Genomic DNA, 21,538 nt, shown 5'->3' on the forward strand with positions numbered 1-21,538 from the left:
AGCTCTAATGATTTAAAATTCATGGTCCAAAACCACAATTATTTTTGCACCAACCTAAATAAATGTATCAGTCAACTCCTGAGTTATCATTTTTAGTATAGTATAATCCCTAATTTACGGTTTCCCTCTGAGAGGTTTAGTTCAATTAAAACTAGTTAGTAAAAGCTGCGGATCTATTTCACTAGGTCACTTCGCTCCCGTTGTTCAGCACAGCAGGCTGGCAGCGGAGCACCCGTCTCCCGCCCTGAGCCGCTCTGCGCCCCTCGGTGGCACATTCAGAAGGCGTGTCCTGGGGCACTGCCCTTCTTCTCTGCCGTGGTAGGCTGACGCTGCCCTCAATTTTCAGATTAGAACTAACTGTGAATAGAAGCTCCAGCCTTTGTTTCCCTCCACAATGTGCTGCTTCCACACCCTCTGGCATGAGCCTCTGTGCACTCCCTGTGAACATGGGACTCTGCCAAGTCAGGGAAAAAACTTCTTGGTGTCTGAGTTTCCCTTTTCAGAAAGTCACACCCCGTCCAGCCTTGCCCCACACCCCCACAGTGAGCACGCTGCAAGGGTCCCCAGGGCGGCTGGCTTCTGCAGGAGCCTGTTCGGGGCTCACCACCATCCTCTCAGCTAGACACACGGACGCGCCCACAGTTCAGATTCACAGCCTGGATCTCGAGCAGCTGGCCACAGGCATAGGAAGTCCTGGAGACACTCAGAGTCATTACTCAAGTGAGGAAAAATCCTGCTAAGCACTGTCTGCTATCTTTTCATCTCAGTGAGCTGATAACCCATGCCCTTTAAAAGAAATGTTGAAAACTAATGAATTCTAACCAGACAGGTACTCCCCAAACTCAAACAGAGTTCTCAGCCAACCCTAGTCTGTTTATTCAACATAGCCATGCATTCTTCATTGTACCTGATTTTTTGATCACCGGTAAGAAATCCAAGATTCAGCTGCTATGCTATGAAGAGTTAGTCTTAGCATGTGTCCTAGTCCCAGATTAAAACTATAAAGAAATACCATTTTTCACCCATCAGATAGGTAGAAATTTACAAGTCTGAAAGTGCCAAATGTTGAACAAAAGGAGCCCTCCTATACTACTTGCGGGACTATAAAGTAAAACGACCATTTCAGAAAAGTTGAAGATGCCCAAAGACAGTGATTCGGTCTCCAGGTATATACCCTAAGAAAATTCTTGCAAAGGAGCAGAAAACAGCATATGCAAAATATTTCCTGAAGACTTCATTGACGCAGGCCCTGACCCAGGACCTGGGGGCAGACCAAGAAGCGAAGCAGAGCCTCTGCTCCCACCAAGCTTGCAGTCCAGAGGGCGGACTCCGAAACTGAAGAAATAAAACTGTCCCACTACAATGGCTTGAATGGTGGCCCTCAAGAGACATGCCCACATCCTAACTCTCTGGAACCTGTGAAAAATGGTCTTTAAAGATGTGATTATGTTAAGGATCTTGAGAGGAAATCATCCTGGATTAGAATGGGCCCTAAATCCAATGCCAGGTGTCCTTGTAAGAGACGGAAGAAGAGAAGACACAGACAGAAGAGGAGGAGGTGAAGTGAAGACTGAGGCAGAGAGTCGAGTGATGCTGCCACAAGCCAAGGAGTGCCCTGGGCCACCCACAGCTGGAAGGAGCAGGGAAGGATCCTCCCCTAGAGCCTCCTGCCCTGCGCACCTGATTTCAAACTTCTGGCTTCCGGAACGCTGAGAGAACACATTTCTGCTGTTTTAGGCCACCTAGTTTGTGATAATTTGTTACAGCAGCCATAGGAAATGGATACAACAATGAAGATAATGTAAAATAAAGGAGATGGATGAGCATGATGCTGTAGGGCGATATATAGGATGATCAGGGAAGGGCAGCCTAGAAGGGGGCATTGGAGAAGACTCCTGAAGGGAGTCAGGGAGTGAAGCTCGGGAAGGCCGGTGAAGAAGGTCCCGGGTGGCACAGGGCCTGGCAAGTGCAAGGGCCTCAAGGTAGGACCTTGCTTGGCACGTTCAAAGAAGATCCAGAAGTCAGCGTAGCTGGAGTGGCAGGGAGTCACTTGTAGCATACTCTATTACCATATCAAAAAAACATTACATATAGCGTTCAGTACTATTTGTGGTCTCAGGCATCCACTGGAGGTCTTGGAAAGTATCCCTGCAGATAAGGGGGAACTTCTGTATAGTACATGACTTTCCATAGCTCAGTCCAGGGAGCATCAGAGGGTACCTAATCAGGGTTGCTATTGGATTATAAATTGTATAAACTCCACGTCTTCTGTAGGCAGTCATATGTCTAATGTGAGCATCACTTACAGCTGCGTTTGTGACCCAGCAGTCCATTTGTAACTGTCTAATATGTACATAAGGTTGCAGGGGATGGCAGTCACTGGGTAGTAATGAAGAGTCCAGCAACACCTGATTTCTTGGGAGCTTCATCTCTACATATATCAGTAGCCATCATCCTGGCCTCCCGCTGGTCCTGCCTTTTCACTCTAACTCACCAACCTCACGAAACCTCGCTCACCTGCCCCTCTTACCTCCTTGAGCTGTTGCCGGTGGTTACCAGCTGACAGAACGGCTTAGGCCAGAGACCTTTTGCCCTTTCATCAGATTAAATATAGCAGCCATGGATTCTTGATCAGAGAAACAAATATAGATTCTTATTAAAAATTCTTTTGGAGTAACCAAAAACACACATAAAAATGCATAAGCAGTAATCAGAATGGAAAAAGACAAATGATAACAACATTGAGGGACTCTGACCTATGGCTGTAACATTTTTACAGAAGACTTTCTAGGATGCAGACATGTCCTGACCAGGTGGCCTTGAGGTGCTGTGCCTGCAGCCCAGGGGACCACAGAGGTGCAGGCCTGTGCACACACACAGACCTAAGAGCTCTGCAGGGGGACTTAGATGTTTAAGAGCCCAAGAATTTCTTGCTACTCTGACCCCCCACGGCAGAGGCCATTCCCACTAAATGAAACCCTCCACTTGGCCTAGGGGAGGAGGAAGGAGATCAGAGCAGCTGGGAGAAAGCCCTTCCACTGGCTCCTTCCTGGGAGGGAGGTAATCTTAGAGCGGACACTTAGGAAAGGGAGGCAGAGCTTGCTCACAGCCGGGCTGCTGGAGGGACAAGGCTAGACCACTCCCTGCCCACGCTGTCTCCCAAGAGGCTGGGCCTCCGTCTACGTGGAGAATAGAGCTGTGACGGATGAGGATGCCTGCAGATTCCCTGACACTCTTCCCTCAAAGGCTGCGTCTGATCCCCACCCCCTGGAATCTGAGCTGTCTGTGACTGCTCTGACGGGTAAATTATGGCAGCAGTGAAGCCATGCCTGGCCTTTTAGAGAATTGGAAGCTGCCACTTTGGGTCTCATGAAGCCCAGAGCTGCCATGAAGGAGGCCCTGAGACTCCATGGAGAGGGAACGGGATCCTGCGGACTCAGCCTCTACCCATCCCTGCCGAGGCCCCAGTCATGGAAGTGAAAGCCCACCGAGACCTTCTCGACCAGCCCAGACTCCAGCTAAAGACCACTGCCCAGTGACCCACTGATGCCACATGGGCAGATGAATTGGCCAACTGAGGCAGGCCTTAGTTCCTGACCCTTATTGTATCATAAACTATAATAAAACAGTTGTGAACCCACTAAGCTTAGAGCAGTTTGTTACAGGCAAGAGACAAGAGAAAGGAAAGAGTGAACATCTCCCACTCACTCCCTCAAAGAGCCTGCCTTAGTCAGCTGGGGCTGGGTGACTTAGCAACCGATGTTTCTCACGGTTCTGGAGGCTGCAAGTCCAGGATCAAGGGGGGGCAGACGTGGTGTCTGCGGAGGCCTCCTTCCCAGTCTGCAGATGGCGCTTCCTCCCTGTGCGTCCTCGCGTGGCGGGAAAAGGTGGGGAAAGCGCTCTGAGGTCTCTCGTATCAGGGCACCAGGCCCACGCGTTCGTGAGGACTCCACCCTCATGACCTAGTTACCTCCCTTGACTGGGGCCCTTATTAATATAATACCATCATATTGGGGGTTTGATTTCAACATGTAAGGTTGGGGGGTATATTCAGTCCGTCACAGAGGCCCTGTGTTGGTTCTCTCAGGCACCAGACATAGCGCGGACCTTTCCCTGCACACCAGGTCTGGCCATTACCTTCACAACAGCAGGGGCACCGGGTGCGGCGGCCGCAGGACACACGGAATAGACTCTGGTCCTCATGACTCGGAAAGGCGCTGTGGGCAGAAGGCACTCCTGCTTTGCCCCCGAGAAACAAAACAGAAGCCCGCACCCTGCCAGGGCCCTAAGTCCGCTGCCCGGGGGCTACGCTCCTTCCCGGGCTAGACCTGAGCCTGCTACTCAGACTTGGCCGTACATGGAATCACCTGAAGTGCCTTTTAAACAATACCGTTCCGGGGCCCCTCTCTGAGGGCTGAGCACTGAGATTTTTTTGAAGTTCCTCTCGATGATTCGGACCTGCAGCTCATTTTGAGAATCGCTGACCTAGGAGCTATCAAACATGTCAAAAAAAAAATCTAGGATTACTCGAAGTTAATTTGAAACACAAATAGGGAAAGACCTTCAATAACTGATAACCCTGACTGGGAACCCCGTGCCCGGAGAGAGGCACCCCCCACCCCCTCTTCCCCCCACCGCCGGAGGGCACCTGAGATCGCGAAGGGGTTGACCTCTATTCAGGGTTGGATCGTGTCCCTCCCAAGTTGAAGTCCTCACCCCCAGGACCTCAGGATGTGACCTTATTTGGAAATAGGGTCATTGCAGATGTAACTAGTTAAGATGAGGTCACACTGGAATAGGGTCGGCCCTGATCCAAAATGACAGGCACCCTCACGGGAAGATGCTCTTGTGAGCACAGACACATGGGGAGAATGCCATGTGACAGCCAGGGAGCGCGGTGACGCGTCTACAAGCCAGGGGCACTGCAGATAGCTGCTGCCAGAAGCTAGGACAGGCAAGGAAGGTTCCCCTACAGGCCCCAAAGGGCGCGGGCCCTGCTGATGCCTTCATGCCGGACCTCCAGCCTCCTGAGCTGTGAGGCGACACATTTCTGTTGCTCTAAGCAACGCAGTTTGTGGCATTTTGTTAGAGCAGCTGCAGGAAGCTCATGATGCAGCCTCTAAACTGGCAAAATGGGGGCTTTGGCTCAGCTGGGCTTTTGGAGGCCGTGACTCTGCTCGCTGGCCTGGAGGCTGGCCGCAGTCACTGTGTAGATGCTGCTTCCCATTCCGGAAGTGGCAGCCTGGACTTTGTATGTCAGCAAGTCGTCTTGGGGCTGGTCATGGCTCGGCAAGACCACCCATGCCCCTGCCCTTCTGTTCTCAAAACTTTGTAATACCCTCCTTCTGTTCAGGAGTGACAGTGTAACCATTAAAAAATAGGAAATTATCTGCATTTGAGCACCTCATCTATAGAACCCCCTTCTCCCCACAACCACCCCAAATGATGGCTTATGGTGAAACATGCTCATCCGGAAAGAACAAAAGCTAAAATTCTTTGTACGGTCTTGTTATCTTCAACCTCAAGAAACCGTGGAAAGGAAAGACGGCCCCACCAGGCCACTGCTCATTAACCCAGGGTTGGTGAAGGTCCCGGCAGAAAATGACCCTCACACACTTATATGGGGATGCAACTTTTTACAGCCAGGCGGGGGGACAACTTGCAAGGCCCACTGACCCATTAACTGTTTAGCCCTGTTGCTCTGCAAATGCAGTCAGAGCGATGGGGTCTGCACAGGGACCCCTCGAGGGTGGATCTCCGTGGAGCCACCTCACGTAGAGCCACACCACGCATCAGTTCATCTGCTCTGCATGGGCTGTCTTGAAACTATGTCCAAGGTACAGCATTGGAGGGGAGGGCAGCAAAACAGAGTGTCAAGATCTCATTTGTACTGAAATTTTAAAAGATGAAAATATATGTGTATGTATATGGATAAAAATTATGCAAAACAAATTAGAAAATCTTGACAGTTGGTACCTGGGGTAGGAGGGTGGGAAAAGGAGAGGAACCTGGCAGTGGTGGAAGGCAGTGCTGTTTTGTATTCTTATAAAGTCCACATGTGGTTTTGGTCAATGAGTTTCCAATTGCAGCTGTGGGTGTGGCGCATCAGGGGCTACCTGCGACCACAGGGCCACGCCCCTTGGTCAGCAGCCTCCCCAGGTGCATTAACATCCAATGGGCTTCAGTTTTGTAAATGATCCCTCATCCAGCCTGTGTACGAGCCCTTAGCCACTTAAAGAGGTACAAGCAGACAGCACCCTGAGCATAGACCTTGGTCTCTAGGACTGGGCAGGGCCGTGTAAGGCTGCCCAGGTGGCTGAGTGGGCAGTGAGCACACACAAGGAGCTACAGCTGGGCAGAGGATGGGCAGCTGGTAGTCTTCCACTCCCAGAGTATGGGCAGGGGCTGCTCATGTGTAATCAGGTGTACCAAACTGTAGCCACCTGGATATAGGTGTGTTTCATGCTCGGAGACATCCAGCACCTCCTAACTCAGCCAAGCAATCTGCTGCCCTTGCAAACCTCAGTTATCTCCAATAACACAATGTGACACTGCTCATTGTGGTGAAGGGGGCTGAGATGATGAGGAACATCTGGTGTATGGTGTTAAGCCTGGTTTTGTATGATTGAGAGATTTTAAGGGTTACACATTGCTTACCTCTGCGATTAACAGGGTCCTTAGCTACGTATGCAACATAGTCTGTTGTGTCCTGTTAAAGAAAAAGGAGACATCTGCATCACTATTCACAGTGAGAGACAACACAGCCAGGGATACAGTGCACAAACCAGCAAGCTTAGAAGGACTCGACCATCACACAACTAAATAATCAAACGCTGCCGGAGGAACAGCCCACGTAAGACTCAAACCTCAATGTGGGCAGAATCACCCAGAGGTCTTGCAATGCAGGTTCTGACTCTGCAGGTCTGGGGCAGGCCTGGGGCTCTTTACTGCCAGCCAGCTGCCACGGGACACTGGTGCTGCCAGTCCATGCTCACACTCTGAGCACCAAGGATGAAAGGCACCCGTTCTCTGCATGTTGGGTCACCCGAGAAACACTGATAGCCCAGTCCAGTGTGCAGATAATCTGATTTAACTGGTTTGGATGTGAGGCCTGTGCATCAGGAATTTTTCGAAGCTGTCTGGGTGGTTGCAATGTGAACAAAGTTGAGAACCAACTATCTGCTCTGTCTATACCAGTGGTCCTCAAATTTCAGCTGGTGTGAGAATCTTCTGCAAGGGTTGTTAAAACAGATTGCTGGGCCATACCCCAGAGTTTCTAATTCCGTAGTGGTTCTGGGGCACTGCCTCAAAATTTGCATTTCTGACAAGTTTCTAGCTGCTAGCGATGAGGGGAGCACACTCTGAGAACCACTGGTCTAGAAGAGAAGCAGAGTGGATGCTCACAGGTTGGCGGCACATGCTCCCTGATAAGAGTATGAAATATGACAGTTCTTTTCTTCCCGGACAAAAATAATAATTTGAATCCTTTAAGATGTTTAAAAATGTAAGCTCTGTCTAGAAGTCTCACCCTTCCATGTGAAATGAGTTTCCTTGCCTGCCTTCTCATTTAACCAGTGCATAGAGGAAACTATGGTCTCAAAAGTAGGCCAAGGCAACCTGGTGCATTTTAATTTCTAATAATTAATCATTTAGTTTCTAAACAAATAATTCTCTTAACTCTTGAAAGCAGAAAAGACTCCTCTGAAAAGTTGATATTTCCAGCATTCAAACAAGTCTCCATGGGGCAACTGGTAAAGGTCTTCCCATTTTTGCAGATATTTCCCAGATGTTACTGCTTCGAAGGGCTTCCTGGTTATTGACGAGCACCTGAAAGGGTTCTGCCGTGAGTTGCTCCACTGTTTCTCTAGGGGCAGAGGAGATAGCCCCGTCCCTTTCAATAGTGCCCCAGAAAAACTCTTCAGCGAGAGACAGGACGAGGGAGAGAGTGAGTGTGGGGTGGGCATGTCACTAGAGGGGGGTGGTGCTGGGCACTTTGTGTACTTCGTCCCCCTGGATCTGCACCACCCGCTGAGACCAGGGTGGCGCAGAAGAGCTCTTCCAGCAGCTCTGGGGACAATGCAACTACTGCCCTGGGTCATTCCCCAGGGCGTGGGCTCATCTGAGCTGTTTTCTTTTCCTACTCAGGACACTGGCCATTGGCACATTAACAGACTGGCTAGAGAAGGGAAGTGGGAGATTGTCAAACTGCTCAAACTGTCTTCTGGTCATTTCCATCAAGGGTGATCTGGCCAGCATGTGAAGCTACTGCAAAAAATAAGAACTGCAGCTTGTAATCACAGATACTCTTCCTGAACTCGTGGTATGTGAATTCTGGATGGGCCCTTAGAGAACATCTCAGAATATCTCAGAGAGCATTGGCATTTCCCAAACTGAGATCCATGGAGCTCTGGGTTTAGACAGGTGTATTCTCCAGTTTGAGAGGTTGCTGGAATTTATTTTTAATTTTGTGTTTTCATTCTATTATTATCTTAAAAATTAATACAAGAATATCCAGGCCGGGTGCGGTGGCTCACGCCTGTAATCCTAGCCCTCTGGGAGGCCGAGGCGGGTGGATTGCTCGAGGTCAGGAGTTCGAGACCAGCCTGAGTGAGATCCCGTCTCTACTAAAAATAGAAATAAATTATCTGGACAACTAAAAATATATATAGAAAAAATTAGCCTGGCATGGTGGCGCATCCCTGTAGTCCCAGCTATTCGGGAGGCTGAGGCAGTAGGATCACTTAAGCCCAGGAGTTGGAGGTTGTTGTGAGCTAGGCTGATGCCACGGCACTCTAGCCAGCCCGGGCAACAGAGTGAGACTCTGTCTCAAAAAAAAAAAAAAAAATACAAGAATATCCAGGATCATTTAGATGACCACTGTGTTATCAAGTCCTGCACACAATTTTAGCATCAAGATTTGCAGTTGGGTATCCAACACTATGGGTGCCAGGTTTTTAAAGAATTAGAAAGAACAATCAGAGTAGACTCTGCCCACTTGCGGCAAACTGATGTCACATTGGTATATGATGTACAACTGAAGTTTTTGCTTGAATAGAAAAAATTAGTGGAAGAATTGAGTCATGCAGGTACCCATGGTAACAGATACCAAACTCAAAAGACTATGTACCGTGTGGCCAGCCCAGTGTCACATTTGGGAACGGAGATTTAGTTTCAGCAAACTTTGTCCATCACAGTAAATTAATGTTACTTTGAATGTTATTGGCTTTACAGTGTTTATTTGCATTTAACTTCCAGATTTTATTGGGGCTTAGAGTTCAATAAAAAGTATAAACATAAGAAGTCTACTCTTTATTTTTGTACATATTCAAGTAAGAAAATTAGAATCAGCCTTAGTGGCGTATACAAGAAAAATTTTTTTTTAATTTTTACTTTGGTCTAAAAACTCTCCTGTGGCTCCAAGTTGAGGAAGAAGAGACAGTAAAGAGACATAATGGGCCCCTATCTCACAGGTGGTCAATGGCCACACAGGGACGTTGCTCTTCTGATGCAACCTCGACCCTGCCCTGGCACATCAATGTATTACTGTTTAAGACAGCATTCTTGTCATCGCCCGGCCACACAGCGAGCACACTAGGTCCACAGACGGAACTCCAAAGTGCTCGTTCTGTACTTCTCCATCCCTGTTCTCACTGCCCAAGACCCTCCGAGCCTGGCCATTGTTCTGGCATTCTTTTGGTGATCTTTTAACACTGCTAATAATAGTATTAATAGATTGTAATTATAGTGCGCCCTTTTATGAGGGGGATTCATAGTGTTTTTTTAGTCTGTCTTGTTTGACATTTCAAAATACCATTTTCCTACTGGGTAAACTGAGGCACAAAGCAATAAATGGCATGTGCACTTAGCAGGAGAAAAAGGACTATAACCTAGAATTGTAAATTTTATTAAAACCATCTACCAATTGTAATGTGCTAAATTCATGATTACAGAATAATTAGGAATGGGATCTCATGCACAACGTAATGTGCATTTGGATTGGTTAAAATAGAAAGTAACAAGGCTTCCTGTCCCCTGTTATGACATTTTCTGTACCAGAAAAAAAATCACAGAAAATATAAAGGTATGGATTACTTTAAGGATTACTGAATGTTTCAGATTGTTTTTTTAAATGAAGAGATAATGAGGAAATTTGGGGAAAAAAATTGTATAGTCCCGTGTGCATCCTGGAGAACAAAATAGTTTTAGCACAAACCAATGTATTTGGCTTCTCATGATCTAGATATTTGCATCTCCAGCTCATAATATCATCATTAAGACAAGGTTTCAGAAAAGTTCTTGAAGGGAGCTATTAATGCAGGTATATGAGACCTCTGCCTTTTATCTTTCAAACCAGGTTATCTTCCAAATTTAGGAAACTGATTACAAGCATCACGGTGGGCAAGCAATTAGACAATCACCACAAACTAGTTACAGCTAGAGCTAGATACAGAGAAAGGCATAGGGATGTGCACAGGGACAGCACAGGTGGAGAATAGGTAGATGTAGCCACACGGACCGGACCTTAAGAAATGTGCCTTGGATGAGTTTGATTAGGGGAGACTTCCAGTTTCTAGATATGCATCTGGATGTACAATGAAACATAAGAAATCATAAGGATTAGAAAGCAAGGAAAGGCACAAGAAGGAAAGGGAAGAAAAAAAAGGAAGAAAACCACTGTAGTAGAGTTTTGACAACAAGACCCTTAGTATGAAAAAAGGTCTAAGCCATTTGACCCTGTGGAATGGGTGCTCTCCTCATCCTTTGGCAACTAAGTAGAGACATAGGGGCGAAAACCACCTGGAGGGTGGGCAAATCCCTTCCCCTGCCAAGCACCTGGGCTCAAAGATCTGACACGGGGTCGCTGGGAAGCAGCAGGGCCCAAGCCTCCTGCGGCAGCCTGTGCCAGCCGTGGCAGGAACGATGCCCGTGGTGGCCATGGTGCTGCCCCTGGAGTAGGGGAGGGAAGGTGGGCAAGGCACTGGGAAACTCCCTTCCTGGGCTAGAACTACACAGGCCCCTGGCCTGGAGATGAGATTAATAAAACATGCAGATTATTCAGGCCACCTTGGACTGGTAAACTGTTATGTAAAATCTGAAGTTGCCAATTCATAATTTGGCCAAATAACACAAAATGACAATAATAACAAAACATTATCAACACATTATTTTATCATAGAAAGTCTATTTAACATCAAAAAATAAAAATAAAAATAAAGGACAACTTCTTGGGATAGAAGATCATTTTTTCAATTGAATAAATTGAGCTCCAAGAAAAGCTCACTCTATCAACCTAATTTTAACTTTTTTCCCGGGTCTGGTGAGAACATTGCCCAGAGCAATGAAAATTAACATGACAACACTCCAGAGGGTGAGCCTTTCTCCCCTTCACTTGTGGAAAGGGCTGACTTTGCATTCTCCCCTCCCTCTGGGCCTCGCCCCTTGTGACTGATATCCCGCCTGGTTTCTTTGAAGAGCTGGACCACGGCCAGTGAGCAGGCAGTTAGCGTGTGGCCACAGAGCAGGAGGGGTTGTCTGCGTTCTCCCTCCTGGCAGTACAGTTTAGAGATGGCCGCGCTGATGGCGACAGCTGACGTCACAGCGTGGCATTCCTGCCCAAACGTGGGGGCACATTCCTTTGCTAGTCCACCTTCTTTATTTAAGCAGCAAGGCAAAAATAGAACATTCTCATTCTGTTCTCTCTTCTCCCTCCCTCTCTCTCTGTCTCTCTCTGCAATTCCTTCCTTGTTGGCAAAGCAAACCATTAAAGGGTTACAGTGGTAACATTTGGAGAGAAAAATGTCGATTTTAAATGTTTATGAATAAACCAGACTACGTAAATTCACAGCCTTTGAGCAGACTTAAAATATAGAAATGGAGGTCCGACAGGAAAAAAGTAAACAAGCAAGGCAAGCACAGAGTGATGACAGGAGAAATCCCTGGCAACTCTGAAAACTGGGGGGCTATTTTGTCACTTCTTTTACCAATGCTTCCAGGATTTCTGGCAGCTTTTGGCTAATGAAATGAAAATTAACGGTAGGTCCTTGTCATAGGTTACCCCTAAAAGAATGATAGTCAAGGCGACCTTTTGACGTCAGGCGGGGGAAACCAGTTGGCATAACAGTTCACTTTCCCGATGGCGTCCCACGAGGCAGAAACCCCTCCTCAGACGTTCCCAACACGAGCAGGAGGAACAGCCCCAGGGACACTTACCGGGTCTCCCCCGGAGGCGAAGGAGATGGACCGCATGTGGTGGTTCGCTATGATCTGCCAGGCCCAAAACGAGAAACAAGATGTGCTGTTATCACCCTTTTCACGTCTCGCAAAGCCAACTGTTTATTGGCAGGCATTACAGAGTGACACATTTTCCTGAGAGTTGGTACCCATGTGAAAGTAAGAAGCATCAAAGTAATAACAGTAGATAACCTTTCATAACTGATGGCTGCTGTCCAGCGGCTCTGCCAGATGATCTCATCTAAACGAGCAGCCTGAGACGTAAGAACTGTTGTAAACCCATTTTACAGGCAAGGAGCCCGAGTCCACAGGGACCAAAAGGCTTGCTCTGAGTAAAAGAGCTGGTCATCGGCAGAGCTGTGATGGAACACGGAGGGCCAGAGTCTTAACAACCATGCCTCTTTCAGAAGGAAACTGTCTCACCCACACACCAGAACACCTCACCTTACAGATTCTGGTTCCTGGAACACACTGGGTCTCCGATACGGACCTCCCGGCTAGAATGGGGGGAAGTGTGCCCCTCCCCGCATTTCATCCCATTTGTATCATGAGCATATAAATTAGAAAGCCAGCCTCCCAGATTCAAAGTCAGTACCATCTAGAGCACTCTTGTAATTTATCAATTTAAAAACCAGAGGGGACAATCCAAGTTCATTTTAAAATGGGAAATTTCCATTAGCCGTGCAAATTGCAGCGTACAATGGAATTTAGAAGACACTGAGTAAATTAGAAGCTGCCCTAAATTTAAAAAGCTACATAAAAGTCTTCCATGCTATTTTTATCTTTCTAAAGACAACGTAATGACACTGAAGTAAATTTCCGGGGGTGGGAATAGAGTGCTTGTCTCCACCCCGACCTAACCGGGTTCATTTCTGCAGTCCCCTCAGGCCCTGGCCCTTGGGCAGGCAGGTAGAATTTACACAGCCATAATCATACATCCCAGCGATTTGTCCAAACATGCTCCTGTGCAACTTGAAATAAAATATAACTGAATTATAAAAGGAAATGGGATAGTTTTCAATGCCTACTTCGGTTGTTGGCACTTGCAAAAATTCAGGATCCAGAAAAACCTGAGTGTGTAAGTGAATACAGAACGAGGCCGGCCTCATAGCCTTGCTGGAATCTCGCCCCAGCCTAGGGGTACAGGGCTCCCAAGAGAACAATGAGGAAATAGCACTCACCAAATAATGATAAACTATGGCTTCCAAATTTCAAATGTTTGCTTATTTAATTTTTGATCATAAGGCAGCTCTACAACTGGGGTTTGGGAATTAGATTGGAAGCTATGATTTGGGGAAAAAAATGAAAGTCATATTTGGCAACATGAGGCATGACCACTGTGGTTGAGCATCACCCCTTTGGGTAAGAGAGAAACTGAAAAGGGGAGTAAGAAAATTGGCACTAATTGACCTAAAGCATGTAATTCTGCTCTGAACCCTACATCTTGTTTCTTCTACTGGGACCTCTGAAAAGACGAGTGGGTGTGGTCTTTCTGCTGTCTCTCTGGACAGAGAAGGGCATGTCCAGCCTGGCTGTTCTCAGTTTGCTACTGCTGGGCCCAAAAGCTAGCCGGCAGGGACAGCCAGAGCACTGCGTGCTGTGCCTCCCGCCCCACGGCCGCAGACTCGGCATCTGAGCCGCCAGTCCCTCGGAGCTCAGCACCCTGCCCATCTGCCTAATCCCAGGGCAAGAAGACCCCACCTGGACACCTTCACCCCACTGCCATGGCCCAGGATGGAGCAGAGCCAACCTGCCACTTCATGCCAGTGCTTGGAGCATTTGCTTTCTCTTTTATTGAGGTGGGCAAGGGCAATTCTGGGAGGAGATCCCATAGAATTGAGGCACCTGAGGACTAAACAAAAGGTCCCCAAGTCATATAGAAAAAGAACACTCTGGCTGTGACCGGGCACGTGGAGCCCAGCAGACCGACCTCTGCACACAACGGGCGCTCAGCTGGAGACCCCACCAGAGAAAGGCTGAGCCTGTCCAGCACTCTGAGTCCACAACCTCCAGAGCACATTAAAGACAAAAAGACTCGAGGGATTGTCTATCAGTTCTGTGAGGATAAAACAATCGAGGGAGAATTGGTTTCCAGTTATGGCAAAACAAAGCCATGTTGCTTCTCATTTCAGCACTGGATCTAGGATCTATTTCAACACCTTGGGTGGGAGGTGGAAGAATAAATGAAGCTGGGGGATGCTGCTTGCTTATCTGGGTAATACGGAAATCAATAAATACAAACATGTATAGCAACAGGAAGGCCACCATGTGCATCCCTGGTAACACACCATCAGAATCAGGCAGTGTCACTGGGAGGACACAGCCGAGCGCCAGCTCACACTGCAGGCCCCAGAGGCTGAACCTGGGCCAGGCAGGGGCGGGCAGTCCACACTCCACACCCCGTGTATACTGCACAAGCATTTCACTTCCTCTGTGCTGCCTTTGACCTTCAGAACTGCCTTGTTAGTAGCCAGGACAGCTACTTACATACCCGTTTTACCAGCTGCAGAAATGAACAATAGGTAGATGGAGAAGCCTAAGAAAGGGACGATGAGCAAGAACACACCCACCCTACATGGAATTAGGCTTAATAAATACTGTGGTTGTGCCGCCACAGTCAGCTCCAAATCCATTCCACACGGGCTATGCCACAGACACGCCACATCTCTCACCCTACAGCTCTCTGTACTACAAGATGCTCCAAAATAACAAGCTATTAAGGGGAAAAAATGCTGTCAATTAGACTATGCCATCCACTTCAAAGGTGATAAAATAAAATGTGGCCTATAAACCAACAAAATATGATATGCAGATAAAAAACAGGGCCGAGGACCTTAAGAGGAGACTTCGTACGCACATCACCTTTTTTTACGTTGCAAGTAAATCAATGATTTTGTGCATTATCCTCCCCCCAAAAAGGTAGTTTATAGCAGAATTAAAGAGAGCCAATTTCATCCATCCTTCAGTTGGTGACCATTCACAGTGGTCAAAGTTCATAGACTAGTGAAGACCTGATTCGAACATATTCCAGGTGAGCTCAGTATAGCTGCAAGTTAGACGCATGTGAAGCACCCATCATCTGGGGTTGTCGGCAGGGACAGAATGTCTGAGCACCCACAGACCTGTTTGGAGTCGGGTGTCCGCAGGTTCAGACTGGCGGTGGAGATGGTCAGAGAGATGCTCATCCCCGCAAACTGGAGGTTGCTCTTTCCCAAGATGCTGGACAGCATTTTGCTCGGAGGCTGTGAAATCAAAGAGCAGTATTTTAGCTGTTTATTTACCGGAGGCCACACTATCTGGGCCTTTGTGTCTTTCCTGTCTAAACGGGAGGGGACACCAATGTCTGCTATACCTTCAAACCCTCACTGACTGTCCCTTCCTCCTTAGACACAGGAAAACAAAGTGAAATGAATGAGCTGGGAGGGTGGGATTCGGGGCTAACATGCACACTCTAGAATATACGATATGCAAATTGCAAACCATCTAATATGCAAACACTGAGATGAGGACTCTTGCAGGCAGTCAGATGGCAGTCAGAGGTGTCAGCGTCTCCGGGGGTCCCTTGTATGTAAACCCAGGCCAGGCCCAACCCAAGCTTGCAGACTCAGAAACCTGGTTCCACCACACCACAAGTCAAACTACCTCTCAGGAGAAGATTAACGAGCCATCCCAGAGAATTGTGAGTATGATTGTGGCTGAAGGGAATGGACCACAAATCTTTTGGCCCAAACATCCTCCCAGGTCAGGGCTCTCCTAGACTGTCCAATTAGAAATTGATAGGCCTAGAGGCAGCTCAAGGATGGACAGACACAGTCTGGCTGTACCTGGTGTAGCTATCACCCTGTCAGAAATGTCCTTGGCACAGGACAGACAGACTACATTTTCCGGCCAGGCCCCTTCTCTCTGGGGACCTGGAAGGGCACTACCAACCCCTTCTCTCTATCCTTCAGGACCAACCCATCCTTTGGTTTTGGGTTAGAATACTCTATGTTAATTAGTTTCAAACCAGGTACATCCTGTTGCTAATCTCCTGAAGGAACTATTTAAAAACGGAGATGCCCAGGCCCCACCCATGAGATTCTAATCAAGTACACCTGGGTGGAACCCGGAAATGGGCCTTGTTTCCACCACTTCCACCATATAACCATGACGGTACCCCAGGTTTGTTAGCACCACCCGCCTCTGAAAGATGAGATTCCCTGTCTCTGTTCTCAGACACCTTCCTAGCAATGGTTCCTGCAGGCAAGACTCTGGAGCCCGGCTTGGTTCTAGGATCCCACAGGGACTGAGGAGAACGTAGGCTGCACACCGAAGCCTTCGCTCAGTGTTCTCTGCCTGAAACTCAGCTGCCTGTTGGGGCGTGAAATTCCCGGTCCTGAGCACAGAAGCCTTGGGGCCCTGGGACAGCAGAGCCTAGATCCCAGACAGTCGGCAGTCTCAGGGCAGATTCAGATGTTCTCCAAGAGACACCTGTCCTACAATTCAGGTCAGACATAGAAAAGTCCTGGCTGTAGGTTTTTAGTTATATATTCACCAGACAATTAAGAATTTTTCTCTCTTTCTCCTAGTCCAGGCATTTTTTTTTCTTCTGGTCCAACAGGACGAAAAGTTCTACTACAGTGGTTGAACACAGAGTCTCGAAGCCAGGCCATCTGAGCTGGACCTCAGACACCCCCTACCCACACGGTGGCCACTCCTCTCTGTGCCTCAGTTTTCATCACCTGCAATGTGGGGGTATTCAGCAGTGTTCTGGCACTGGCTTGTACCAGCTAATGAGGTCCAATTATTAATTTAGGAATCTTATAATCTGGCCATTAAACACAGCTGTTATTAAAAATTAAATTATGTAAACTTACAATTCAATAAATTACATTTAAAAAAACAGATAATCCTCAACACTCATCACTTCCTAACGTTTTGCTATATTAACTATTAGCTCTGTTTTTCAGGTTACTTGTGGCTACTGGGCCTGTATGGTGGATGAGCTACTGCACATCTCTTCCCGACTCTGTTTTCGGGAACAGCAAGTTGAGAGCTGGACATCAGCCACAGTGGAAGCATTTACACCACAGAAATTGCCAAATGCTACAAATTCAGTGCTCTCATTCTCCATCCCAGCCCCGAGAGCTGGGTGTGAAGCATTTACCGACACACCACTGGAGACATCCACCATGAAGAGCTGTTATAACTAAGGGAGTTGATGGATATAAAGTGCTTGAAGAACAGTCTGGCCCTGTTTTAAGTGTTTGCTGTTATCAGGATCTTCAGTGTTAAAGCCACAGTGAGCGACCAGGGTGTCACTTCCGGGACAGTGACAGCTAACTGTCCTCAGCCTCGTAGGAGACAGAGCAATCTAAACTCTTTCTGCTTTTAGAATTGACAAGAGCCAGGCCACAGAAACAGGACAACGAGCAATTCTCTGTGATCGAAGATACTGAGTGGTGAAACGAGAGCAGAAGGAGGAGACACTGCTAAACACAGAGCACGGGCTCGGCACCTTTCTCTTCTTGAAGGCTCCTTTGGCACCTGGGATAGCTTCGCAGACTCGGCTGATGGCTTCCCTGCGGAAGACAGGAAGAAAGATCCATTTTATCATGTGTTGATCAGGATTATGGAACCCAGAGACGCTACACTTGCATGACTAGAGAAAATAACTGCCTGTTTATTTCAGCATAGAAAATAAATAGCTGTCAATTTAGCAATCAGCCAATTTCTCTTCTAAAACATAAAACTAAGCAAAACACAGACAGGTCATCTCTGACTGGCAATGTTCCAGTTCTCTTCATTGTGGTGGTTGTATGCCAATAGTGTATGCGTACCAATGCCACATCTTTTAAGTGACATTTGGCTAAGATTCCATTTTTTAAAATCAGCATCCTAAAATGTACCCTTCCCAATGTTAACTTCATTTCTATGGTCAGGACACTAGGCCCAAACTAATCAATCCCTGCTAAGGATCAAAAAACCTTCTGCAGTGAGTTAGAATACAATAAATTTGGTCCTCAAGTTTCATTCCCAGCTTCTGCAGAAAATAGTATAAAATCCAGCGGGTTTGGAAGGAGGAGACCTCCCGCGGCATACAAAGCAGCCAGCGCCAGGGAACTGCACGGGTGAAGCGGCTACTACGTCCAGGTGACACAGGAAAGTGACCCCCAATGCTGGGAGCCCCTTGAGTTCCATGTGGGTCCTTGGCTTTGCACTAGAAAGAATTCAGGAGTGAGCCGACAGTATAAAGTGAAAGTGAGACTTCCTCAGAATCTACAGAAAGTCTACTCCACAGGCAGAGCAGAGGCTGGCTCTCGCTGCAGAAGAGAACCGGCCCCTGGTTCCCGCTGCCTTTCTGTTTAAGCCACGGCTAAGCTAACAAAGGGAGGAATATTCATGCAAAGGGCCGTGTTTTCCTGGAGTCGGGTGAGGCCCTCTATTCCTCCACCATCTTGGCTCTAACTGGTTGGAACTTGCCCTGCCTCCATCCTGCTTTGAGCAGGGCGGTTGAGACTTCCTGACCCAGTTAGGCAATGCTGCCACAATGCCGCATGCAAAGCAGTGCCTGCCCGGTCCCCGTCTCACAGGCACTGTCCAGTGAGGGACCAGCAGGGCAGGGGTCTAACGCACGGGTGTGCAGGGGGCGGGTGTGCAGGGGCGCGAGGGAGCACAACGCCATGGAGGCGCTGAGGCCGGGAGGCTGGCAGTGAGGACCAGGGTGACAGCAAAAAGACGCTGAGGAACAGACACACCTTGTGACTCCACCTATGTGAGAAAGGGCTAGGAGACAGCCAAGGGTGGCTCCACGTCAGGGACCCAGAAAGGAGCCGGTGAATGTCTCGACTCCCACAAAGAGGAGGAGAAAATAGCAGGACATACAGAAAAATAAATAAACGGGAATTTGGAGGCACAGTAAATGAGAAAGAAGATAATGGGTTCTCAGAAACACTACAAACTATCCAAGGTGAATATTCTTTAAATTGATCCCTACCATCCAGGTGAAAGATAATCCCCATCACAGCGCAATGCTTTTAAGGGAATGCCAGCAAGCTGTGGAGTAGGCTCTGAAGCGGTGTGACTTGGAAAAAGTGCAGTGAGAAACAAAGGTTTTTGACGTTGATACTTACTCATGTTTACTTTATAGCACAATTCTGACTGTGGTTCTACCAAAGTGATCAATCATGTATCACCCAAAGTACTTTCTGAAAGTAAATCCTACTGAAGGTCAAATTGTCTCTTTATAGAACTATATGAGCCCCAGTGTCCATATTTTGTCTGTTTAATTTTTTAAAAAACAGTTCAGTGACTTTCTGCATTGTGTTTATTACATCAAGTGATCTCTTTAGCTGAGCAAGGCAGACATATCACTGATGGTCCCAGCAGGCTAGAGAGACACGGCATGGTGGAGTCTGTCCTAAGTCATTCTTTACTCCTAAAAAGCCTCAGTCATCCACAAGTCGCGTGGCGCTGAGCAGCAGGCCTTGCTCCCGCACTCCTGGGGGAGGCAGGAGGAACTGCACGTCAGCAGTGAGATGGGATTTCAACGCGCTGCAAACTATGGACCGTTCTACCCCATGCCTCCTCACACAGAATGGCACACAAGGGCCTCAGGGCACATTTGCAAATGTAGGAAGTTCCAGAAATTTCTCAGAGCTCAGGTACTCAAGAAAAGTCCTAAGGAGCCCACTTGTGAGCCTTTAGAATCCCCAAAGGGGTTTTCAAATTGAGCCACTTTTCAGGAAAAATGTTCTTCCTTCATCACTGGCATAAATTTGTTTCATGTTCACATCATAACACATGTGTGTGGATTCTCATTTCAGCCAGGCTGATGGTATCTACTTCTATCTGAAATAGAAATGTGACATAACTATTAATAACTTCAATATTTAGATGTCTGAAATGAGTTACTTAAACTCTAAAATCTAGTTTTAAGTGTAACTATTCTCAATTTCCCTCCGTACTGTTTCAGTGCAGTGCATTTTGGTGAGCAGTATAGTTTCAGTTTGTTCACTTAGCAATAATTATTTAGCTTCGTGTAATTCCATTTAATCCCTGTTTGAGTTCCAGGTACCAATTTTGCCCTGTTTTTAATAATAGAGATTGCTTCTTAACATTCTGTTCCCTGTGCCCACATTTCAGGGAGCCAAATCATGACCTCAGAGCTCGGCTAATATGAAAATGGAACATTTGGCAGTCTCCGTGGTCAGCTGAAAGGAACCGAAGCCAGCCTTGCCCCAAATGCAAACCCTTGATTTCCTCCTGATTTTACCATCTTCCCCTCTTCGGGCTAGAATTCTCGTCAATAGGGTGAGTACCATTCACAGTAATGACATTTTCATTGGAATGTAGAATTTTAGAACTAGACCCTTTGAAATCATGTAGCTCCATCCTTCTCTCTCCTCATCCATCTCACCATAGCCCAGCCCATTGCCCCAAACACACACACACTTTACAGACAGAAATAATGAAAAATGAAACAGTAGAGGAGTTGGATGATTTCTGCTCTCCAGGGTTTATGAACATTTCGTAGGGGGAAGGGAAGGACAACAAGCAAACAGATACATAAAACAGCAAATGGAGATCAATCTCATGAAAAAAAAAAAAAAAAAAACGAAGAGTGAGCCATGTGATGCCCCTGGTTCCAGAAGAGGTGACTTTGCTGGGTGGGCAGCTACCCAGGGAAAAGTGAAGTTGGGCTCCTCTCTCCAGCCTTACGTGCAGATAAATTCTAGATGGATTGCAAATTGGAATTTGCTTGTAATGAAATCATGAAAGTACTAAACGGAAACTGGGAAGGATATATTTTAATTATCTTTGAGTAGAATGATGATACAAAATCCAGAAACCATAAAAGAAAAATACTGACACACTCAATAGCATAAAAATAAAAATTTATGCATAAGAAAAAATGGTAACATTTCACAGTCAGGGAGAGACTAGCCTTAATATAAGTCAGCAAGGAAAATACCAAAGCCCAATGGAGAAATGAGCAAAGGGTATGAACAAAGAGTTCACAGGAAAGACAATACAAATGGCTCTTGAAAATATAAAAAATCTCAACTTTACTCATAACAAGAAGGCAAATTACAGCCTAAACTCTAATTCCATTTTCACAGCCAAAGACTGACGCTTGGTAGCACCGTGCAGGGGCACAGGTGCCTGCAGGTTGGCGAGAACAGAGCTGGGCACAGCCTCCGCCGGTGCCGTGTAGTCACGTCCCCAGCAAAGCGGAAGATGCACAAACCCTTCGGTCCCCAAGAATGTTCCCTCGAAACGCACTCAGATGGGCTAGATGACTTGAGTAACATGTTGATGGCAGCAA

The 21,538-nt window shown here is 47.2% G+C and overlaps 1 protein-coding gene across 1 annotated transcript in view; it reads right to left on the reverse strand.

The window, feature by feature from the left end:
* The window catches only part of SHC3 (SHC adaptor protein 3), a 158,445-nt gene that overhangs the window by 54,636 nt on the left and 82,271 nt on the right, over positions 1-21,538 (reverse strand). The window contains exons 3-6 of the mRNA XM_045562354.1: positions 17,729-17,792; positions 15,354-15,473; positions 12,211-12,264; positions 6,658-6,709 (exon numbers count right to left, since the gene is read on the reverse strand). Coding sequence (XP_045418310.1) covers positions 6,658-6,709; positions 12,211-12,264; positions 15,354-15,473; positions 17,729-17,792 — 290 coding nt within the window. The remainder of the gene's footprint in view (positions 1-6,657; positions 6,710-12,210; positions 12,265-15,353; positions 15,474-17,728; positions 17,793-21,538) is intronic.

Source organism: Lemur catta, chromosome 10 (assembly GCF_020740605.2).
Source record: "Lemur catta isolate mLemCat1 chromosome 10, mLemCat1.pri, whole genome shotgun sequence".
Lineage (NCBI taxonomy): Eukaryota > Metazoa > Chordata > Mammalia > Primates > Lemuridae > Lemur > Lemur catta.